General features: G+C 46.5%; 1 protein-coding gene across 1 annotated transcript in view; it reads left to right on the plus strand.

Annotated features, from left to right (window-relative positions):
* The first annotated feature begins 3,028 nt into the window (after positions 1-3,028).
* Positions 3,029-9,395, plus strand: part of LOC121143327 (disks large homolog 5-like) — a 6,967-nt gene continuing 600 nt past the window's right edge. The window contains exons 1-5 of the mRNA XM_040755161.1: positions 3,029-3,195; positions 4,222-4,381; positions 6,024-6,167; positions 6,804-6,978; positions 8,235-8,350. Of these exons, the coding sequence (XP_040611095.1) occupies positions 3,063-3,195; positions 4,222-4,381; positions 6,024-6,167; positions 6,804-6,978; positions 8,235-8,350 (728 nt within the window). The 5' untranslated portion in view covers positions 3,029-3,062. The remainder of the gene's footprint in view (positions 3,196-4,221; positions 4,382-6,023; positions 6,168-6,803; positions 6,979-8,234; positions 8,351-9,395) is intronic.

The raw sequence follows: 9,395 nt of genomic DNA on the forward strand, positions 1-9,395 counted from the left end.
GTCCAGGTGTTCCAACAACTGAAACAGCTAAGATGATGGAGCTTTACAGACCACGAAAATAAGGATTTATACAGGTTTCTGAGTTTTGTAATGATCCCCATGGTATAAACAGTGCCCCCTTCCAGCAGGAAGCACTTTGGAATGAGCGACGTCCTAATTCCCATCTTGTTTATAAATCTTTGTTTTCATTTAAATGGGATTGTTTATAATTGGCTAATGATCACAGCCAATCTCTTTTTAATTGTAAAAAGGGGAATTATGGTATGGGTATTGCTTTTCATTTATTGATACAAATCCAAGGTCAATTTTGTGATGTGTATATTTCTCCTCTTGATTAAGTATTGTGCTTATACTGATCTTTTAAAATGTAATGCATAGTTGAATACAGACTATAGATAGTTACTTATAATAGAATTTATAGTTAGGTAAGTTAGGTTTTCTAGATATATAGAAATATATTTGAGATAGATAAGCAGTCTTCAAACCTCTCAAAGACCTTCAGAAAATGGCATTTAAAATGGTTTAGGGTTTTTCTTGACAATGAGAAATGTCTGCTCCTGGCAGCACCAAGTACGTCTGAGAGGAAGATGAGCATTGAAGAAACTTGTTATGGAGTTTGCTTTCAACATGGCAAGATTAGCCATTTGGGCAAGAAACTGCTTTTGCCTGGACTGTTTGACTGTTGCTGTATAAACTGGACATGTAGGACCCACAGAAAAGTGACTGCTGAACTCAGTCTTACAGGGTTCTTGCTTCATGGAAGAGTCTACGAGGCTTTCTGCAGGACACAGAGAAATGACTGACAGACTGCCAATGCAGATGGACAGCTTGAAATTTCCTGCTTTGCTGAGAAATCTTCTGGACACATTGTGGCCTATGGGCTGAAGATGGATGCCCCAACGTTACAGAGGAACTTTGGGTGACTGTCCAGGTAGCAAGATGTCTCTGTCATTTCTAGTGTTTATATATTATCCTTCTGTGGTCTTTGATGGAGTTGAAGACAGATAGTTATAATTATAGTTTTCCTTAGTTATGATAATAGATAAGTTACATATAGAACTTTGGACTCACAAGGATGGGATGGATGATATTTTCTTTAAATCTTGCTAAAATATTGTAACTATGTTCTTATTTGATAACTGTTCTGTTATATACAATTTGACTATGTTAAAGTTAAGACCTTTCTTTTTGTTTAAACAGAAAAGAGGAGATGTTTGGGGGAAGTCGTGTGCATTTGTCAATAAAGCACTGCTGGCCAATAGGAATCTAGATAGGTGGGACTAGGAGTCCAGGAGAACTCTGGGAAGGAGAAACACAAGGGAGTCAGATGTAACGCCATGGGGTAGGAAGCCCAGAAACTTCTCCGGTAAGAGACATACTTAGATTAACAATTATGAGGTAACTACTTAAGTCGGAGCTAGCCAGTAAGAAACAAGCAAGGCCAACAGCTTCATAATTAATATAGCCTCCTGTGTGCTTATTTGGGACTGATGCGGCTCTAGAACCAGGCTGGCGGAAGGTTTCTCTCAAAGAAAAAGGCTTCTCTTAACAATCAGGGACTTATCTGGTAGCTGGGTTCTGCTGGAGGCCAGGTTCTCCCTCCTGGCAGTGCCAAACCATTCCAGTGAAGTGAGACGTCTAGGTCCTATACCAGTCAAGATGGGGGCATTCCTGTTTCTTCTGATGATTCTCCCCAGCCCTACAAGGAACAGCAGTTGTGACAATATGCATAGGCTGTGTTCCCAGTCATTGTCCCACATGTCTGTCTGTTCTCCAGCCTCCACAAGAGGCTGCCTCTCATTTTCCAACTTTTCCTGGAGTGCACTGTCCTGCTTAGCCACTACTTCTGGCAGGGTGCCTCTTCTCTTGTTGGTCCTGGCTGCCTCCTCCAGGAATCCCCCCTAACAACCCCTCTCCACTGGTCCCTGTTTTCCTTTGGAGAAGAAGTTTGGCCAGCACTTTGTCTCCAGCTCCTGGTCTTGAACTTGGCACAACGGGGGCAGGGAAAAGAATAGTGAGTGACTCAATGAGTGTGTAAATGGATGAAACATCTGTGACTGGGAATGAGGATACCTGGTCTCTGGGAAGTTTATTTCAGACCCTTGTCTGAGCTCTGATGCCAAAGGATGGACAGGCAGGATCATTTTTGTTCCATCTATAGGAAGGGAGGAAAGTCTCTCTGGGTGATCCTAGACACAGCACCCTCTGTCAGGCAGGCTCCAGCGCGCCTTGGTCTGTGAGTCCTGCTGGGTTTGGAATGGTGGGTGCCGCTCTGGTTCTTGCAGTGGTTCCCATCCCCATGTGTGGTCTGCAGGGGTCTCAGCCATGACCTTGCTGCCTGGGGGACACAGACTGGGGACTTTGTCCCCCTCCCAGTACCTGTAGAGGCCTCTATGAGGTGATTTCAAACTGACCACCACCATCCTTCAGTGCAACTCACCAAAGCTGAGAGAGGGCTTTACACAGGGGCATGGAAGGGAGTGGGCACCAGTTCCCCACACTGAGTCCGTGTCCATAGTTTAGTTTTAAAACATGAAAAAGCGAGTTGCTGAAATTCTGCTATCAGATCTGAGTCAATATGCAGATTATCTCATCTCCAATCAAGTAAGTATCATATTGTCATTCCCAAGCAGTGTTCAGCTTAATGAGGTGGAGACGTAAGGGCTCTTGGGCATCTGCTCCTTGTGATAACCAAGGGGTCCTATGGGGTTTGCTCACAGTGACCACCATGGTGGACTGTGTCTACTAAGTTCTCCACATGGGAAGTACTATGGGGCTTCCATGCAAGCTAAGGAAACTCTGCATTTGGAAGGAGGAGCTGCTGGATGGCTTACCCTATATTCCAAGGCAGGGTCCTGGAAAGGGAACCTGGGATTTTGGATCATTCATGGAGTGATAATTAGCAGGGTGGCAAAGGCTGTTTTTCATGAGATCAGCAGGCCCTTCCCTGGGCATTCTATTGTATCCTAGAGAGCTCCTGGCATTCCATGATGTCACCAGTGTTGTAGCAACACCAACTGCACTTAGGACATTGCTTCAGTGACTCTGGATAATCATTAGAGATGTTGTCAAGACTGAGGTCTCTGTTTGTGAGAGAACGTGGAGAACATCCAGAGACTAGAGAGAGGCAGAAAGAAGCTGCTGTTAGTTCTCATAATAAAGCAGGAACAAGGAAGTGGTCCTGGGTTAGGCACAGTGAGTGCTGGGCAGGAGATGGGGAGGTTGCTGGGGGAGGTGGTCTTGAGCTGGGACTTCCAGTAATGGGACAGAGAAGCTGTGCCCTCTGGGAAGCAAAGTTCCGGATAGTCCATGATTCCAGAACATGAGTTTGTCTGTTCCCTAAGGCAGGACGGGGCAAGGACAAGGGTGTTGTGTGGGATCACCTAGCGTTTACCTTTAGCACACTCGGTAGTGTAATGTGGGGACAACGGGATACCACCTGGAGGCAGTAGGCACTAATGTGTCCCCAGATGTGTGCAGGCATCACTGCACTTCATGCTCAGCAGTTTCCTTGGGGTGCAGTGGCTGTCTGACACCAGTCACATGGAGAGAAGAGTACTTCTGGCTAAGACTTCATATCCTCAGACAGCAGAACTCCTCTATTGACATCTACCTGAAAGCAGCCCCCTTAGGCGACTGAATCATCAGTTGAGGGTGATAGTCAGTACTCTAAAGTAGTCAAACAACTGTCAGAGCATGCCTCCAGGGCAGCAATGGTCTCCTTCTTGCCAGCTTCCATGGTATGGGCCCTCAGTGGTGTGGGGTGACTTGGTGAATCGTTTGACCATGTTGTGTCCCTGCGTGACTTTCCAGTCCTCATCCATGGACCTGGAATGAACAGGCAGGAGATGTGGGTTCCTCTAAGCTCCTCAGTGCGTGTGCACTTTGCCATGTCTCCTGGCTTTTGAAAAGACAGGCAGGCTTCAGGGCTCTGGACCATGCTGCATGCGGTGTCACTGTAATTAATCCTGAAAGGTGGTCTCTGTGTTCACATGAGGCATGTGCAGGGACATAGATAAAACCCCTGACTGCTCATATAACCACATCTCTACAGAGTGTTGGGAGAGCTGTGATCCACACAGGGGGCATACAAACCTGACCTAAAATTATTGGATTTTCCCTGGAGTCCAGACATGATCTTTCTGTTTGAACCTCAGGGTGGTCTGTCCATTCTCTGTGCATTGTCACCAGGCAATTTCACTTGTCTTCATCTACCCACAGAGGCTCCTACAGAGCTTTCATCCCAGCCAACGCTCCTCACCAAGAAACAAGTGAAGAAGGAGATAGAGAGGATGACCACAGAGCTGCAGCTGATGACCAACCAAAGGAATGAACTGCGAGATCGCCTGCTCTTCATCAGTGAAGGAACTGTGGACAATAGGTATCCATTGTTTCATACTGCACAGGACTGTCCACACTCACCCTCACCTCCTTTCTTTTGAGGTCTTGTGTTCCACAGAGACAGCTGACTAGTTCATGGGAGCTCATGGATTCTGGACAACAGTTAGGGAGCCTCCATGGAACTCACCTAGCCCCTCTCCATGTGTGTGACTGTGGTGTAACTTGGTGTCATTGTAGGATCCTGGAGGTGAGATCAAGACCTGTCCCTGGAGCTCAGCTGGCTTTTGGGACCTCTTCCCCATGCTGGATTATCTTATGTAGCCTTGATGCAAGGCAAGGAGCTCAATCCTTTGCTCAAGACCATTGGAGGCTGGCACCCTTCTGAGTGGAGATGATGGAGGACCAGGAGGAGGAGATAGGAAGCAGGGTTATGTGGGGAGACCTGGAGAGTAGGACAGAGGGGAAACTGTGGGTAGTAAAGAAAATTAATAAAAATATGCTGTTTAAATAAAACAAAACTTTTGATTAAAAAAGTACTTAGGTTCTAGAAGGCTGCACCTCCATAGTGACTCTGTAGTCACCTCATGACCTAATTTCTTCTCAGAGGAGAGGCAGACCTGAAGCTTTGGAGGGAGTGAGATGGGGACTCTAACTTCACTGCTTTCTCCAAATGAAAACCATAGCCTGTGGTCTCAGTCACATAACTCAGGGATTGAGGTGGTAACGTGTGAGTTCCCAGCATGCATTTGTGAGTTTTAGTGGTAGCAGCTTGGCAGGCACGGTTCCACTTGGTCCTTCTCAGTGTGGTACAGGGAGTCCTGGGACTCCTCACTCTTTCTCTGTAGTTTTGAGCATTCCGCTCTTAGATAATACAACAGTGCCCCACACAGTACTTTAGCAGCTGATTATGGTTGCTCCTCCTCTCTGTGTCTCCTCACATCCTCTTCCTCCCTCTCTACTCTCTCTCTCTCTCTCTCTCTCCCTTCCTCTCCCCTGTCTGCTCCCCTTTCCCTTACTCTTTCTGTTCCCTCTGCACCCTCCCCTCCTCATCCCTCTCCCTATCTCCTGTCACTCTCCTTCCCCTTCTCTCTCTCCCTCATGTGTTCACACATGCATTTGCAGGATTGTGTATACTGAAGGAATCTGGGAAACAGGACGATGGTGGGGCCTGAGGATTTTCCTGTATCCGTTTCCAGGCTATGATAATGCTGAGGTGTGGGAGCCCCACTTAAGCATCAACGTTCTTGTCCTAACTTCTCACCATGGTGGCACCTAGCAAACCCTTGGGAAGTTTATATAGCTGTCCTAGTGTTTGGTCTCAACCTGAAAATTATGTGCTGTAACTCATCGGCAATAGTCACCTGGGTCATAGAATCACTGTTCTTAATCAGGAGAAACCTCATTGCAGTATCTGGTGTGCCAAGCCCTGAGTCATAGACTCCTGGTAACATAGTTGCTAGATGCACAAACCCTTTGTGAGCTCCTGCATCCAGGGCATCCTTCATCTGGACACCCAGCCACTGCTGTCCCAGGGACAGGATAGCAAGTTTAAAAGCACCAGGAGGTTCCAGTACTTAGCAGTCAGAATGTGGCATCCACTGGGCTGTGGTGGACCAGGATACAACTTGAGTTCACATGACACTTGAGGCCTGTGGTCATGGATTCTTTCCTTCTGTTTCTAGACCCTACCACAAGCCAAATCCATTCTATGAGAAACTGAAGTTGGAGCACAAACAGGTCCTGTGGGAACTAAAGGTTTTTGAGAAGGAGAAAACTGAGGTCTCAGAAAAGTTCAGTGAGCTGAAGAAGGAGACAGTCTTCTATCGGTAAGAGCCCAACTTGGCGTGGACCCCATGAGTTGTGGAATGGCCACCTCTGCCTTGTTTTCTCTGGACTGGAGAGTCCACAGCTATGCTTCTAGCCTTTCTGCTCCTTAGCAAGCAGCTCTTGGATATGTGTCTCTTGGACTCAGGTTTGCTAAGTGTGAAAGAGACTGAAAGCCCCTGCCACTATTGTCCTAGGGCCTCAGGACCCTCTAGATAGAAATGCAATTTGCACTGTGAGGAGCAGGTCAGGAAGCCCTGGACTTCTGGAGTTCAGGCCAAGGGTTTAGCGGTCTGATGGCTGTGGAACCTGTAGATGTTCACCTTGGGTCTCCTGTCCTCACTTGGAGAGTATTTGTCCACTACTTGCTGATGTTTCCTCTTATCCTGGACAGGTAGGGGAATCCACTTTCTATTCAAGGGACATGAACCCCTTTTGGTGTTGGGTTATCTGTAGTAGTTTGATTATGTCTGGTAGTAGCTTTTCTCTCATTTTGACCTCCTGAGTGCAGCTGTCACAGATGTATCAGACTCTTGGCTGTGTCTTCCTGGAAGCATGAGGCCATTTGGGGTGGTGGTTCCTGGAGGCAGGGGTGGCAGAGGGAGGTTGCGGGGCCTTACTATGCAGAGTGTCTCCAGAGGTCTGCACAGCCGGCTCCTGATGGAAGAGAGTCAGCTGCACAAGAAGGTGGACATGCTGAGGCAGGAGAAAAGGAAACTGCACGATGATTGGGTCCTGCTTAAGCACCACTTGGAGGACTTGAATGTTACAGACCAAGACGAAGAGAGCAGTGACATGAAAATCCAGCAACAGGTAGGGGCAGGGACGTGGTGCAGATGGAGGTCTCCACCACTTGGCCATTTGACTGCTGTCTGCCCACCCACCCATCTGTGCTCTCACATCAGTTACTCCTCCATGCTCCCATCCAGTCAACTACTCATGACATCAGAGTATTCAGCTCAGTGTCCTTGTACAAGACTTCTGCTGAGTTAGCCTCTTAAGAAACTGGCTAATTGGCAAATCATCCCTCCTGCTCTGCTTGAAGCTGCAGTCCAGTGACATGGATAGGTCAGTAACATATCACACACGTATGTGTCATGATAATAGTTAGGATTCTATGCACAGAACTTGGAGTGAGTGAGCTCTGGTTCCTTAGATTCATTTCTTGGCAGAGCTATTGTGACATCACAGTGGGAATCAGTTTTCAAGGAGGAGAAGCCCAAGCAAGTGACAAATGTTTCTTCATAGTCAATGACTTGGGTGACATGTGACTTTCTTCTCTTTCCTGCTTCCAAATGTGTTGTCTTCATTTGCCCAGCTGTTACTACATAGTGACAAATTGTCATCAGTAGCTGATTGTCATCCCTGTTTGGTGACAGACATTTTCCCATCCATCACAATTTAGTCTGGGTTGATTGGATGATCAGCTGGGAGATTTTGACAAGCTGATGGTGGAAGTTGGGAGATGTGGCCCTTCAGGGGATAAATTCTCTAATGAGCTGAACACAATGGATATGAGAAAATATCACATCATCCACAGTAGTATTCGGCCCCATGGAATGCTGGCTGAGTTGTGAGACTACTCTAAAAGAGTTGGAATGTTTAGTCTGAACTCACCTGCTCATCTTTCATGTTGTTTCTTTCTGACAGCTCCCTTTTTCCCTATGTTTTCCTCCCTCTCCCTCTCTCTCCTTGTGTGTGTTTTCTGTGTGCATGTGTGTGTGTGTGTGTGCACGTGCATGTGTGTGTGTGTGTGTGTGTGTGTGAGAGAGAGAGAGAGAGAGAGACTTAGACACTTGGACACAGACAGAAAAAAAGTGGGGGAGAGATTATATCTTTGTGTAGTTTAATCATGCGGGTATGGTGGTCCATTATTCATGTGTGCATAGGCCTAGGAGACCACAGGTTTTGATGTCAGTCTCTACATTGAATCAGGGTTTCTTACTACCCTGGTTGCTTAGTGTTTTACTGGCCATCCTGCTCATTGAGCTATTGGGGTCCTCTGTATGTGTTTCCATCTGTATGACAGCCAGTCACCCTCCTTAAGAATACAATCTTCTAATGAACAGGAACTCAAGAGATTGAAAGAAAGACTTGAGGTCCTACTGAAACAGAAGGAGATGTTCTTTCAGCATAAGGATTTGGCAGAAACGATGCAGCATCATTTTGATGTCTCCCAGATGAGGTAGGAGCCCAGGCTTGGGGGAAGAGGTAGAGCCAAGTGTTTCCCCTGAACCTGGGATCTGTATCATTTATGGGCTTCCTCTCACATGCATGGCTCTCAAAAACCACCAGGGAAAGACTACCTCAGAGAAACGTACTGGTTCACTCAAAAAGATCTTCCATCCAGAAAAATATACGTTTGATATCAGTGTGTCTGTAGAACTGTCTCCCTTCCTGCCTTCTGACCTCTCTATGTTCTGAGCAGGAGTTTCTTGAACTGACAGAAATTTATCTTCCTCAGCCTTCCAAGTGATGGGATTTGAGAATGTGCATCACCTGGTCTGATTAAAATCGCAAATTTATTTAGGAACCTCCCCTGTAGAGAAGAGATTCCTAATGTGAGCAATTCTCTCTGCATCATTTACCCATTTCCTATGCAAATGGTTCTCTTGATAGAGTAGGTTAAGGACTTTCTAAGTGGAAACCAAGAGATGCCTCAGCTGCAGTCAAGATTAGATCCGTTTGGGGAGTGTTCTGTCACAGCTTCCCAGAGTGAGTGAGCATGTGGATTTCCAGCTCTTGTCCTAAGACCATGAAAAGTGTGTGTTAGGTTCCAGGCAGGGCAAGTGTTCAGAGGGTCAATCTCAGGAAATGCTTCTCCATCTTATGTGCTGTTCATGTTCAAGGTACCTACTCGATGTGAGAATTGAGCTAGCCTCATGAACTAGATCAGGTTTCGTGGAGCGAGGCTGTATGGTGTGTATGTATAAAATGATGTAGTCAACCAATAACTCATCAAGTTGAACGTGTGCATTCCCCTATGCTGCTAACTGTTGTATTAATATGCTGTTGCTGTTTGCGAAATGTTGTGCCTGAACTGTAGGAGAAGGTCCTATTCTTTCTACTAGAAAGTAGAACACACAGTGCTTAGTTTAAGTCACGACATGAGTTTAGGACCAGGAAAAGTTGCATGCTCAGCTACTCTGTTATCTTTATTCTATGTGGGTACCACCAATCATATAAGTCAAAATACCAATGTTGACTGTCCAGCACAGCTGAGGTGGAGG

This window comes from Mesocricetus auratus, unplaced genomic scaffold, assembly GCF_017639785.1.
Source record: "Mesocricetus auratus isolate SY011 unplaced genomic scaffold, BCM_Maur_2.0 Super-Scaffold_100011, whole genome shotgun sequence".
NCBI lineage: Eukaryota > Metazoa > Chordata > Mammalia > Rodentia > Cricetidae > Mesocricetus > Mesocricetus auratus.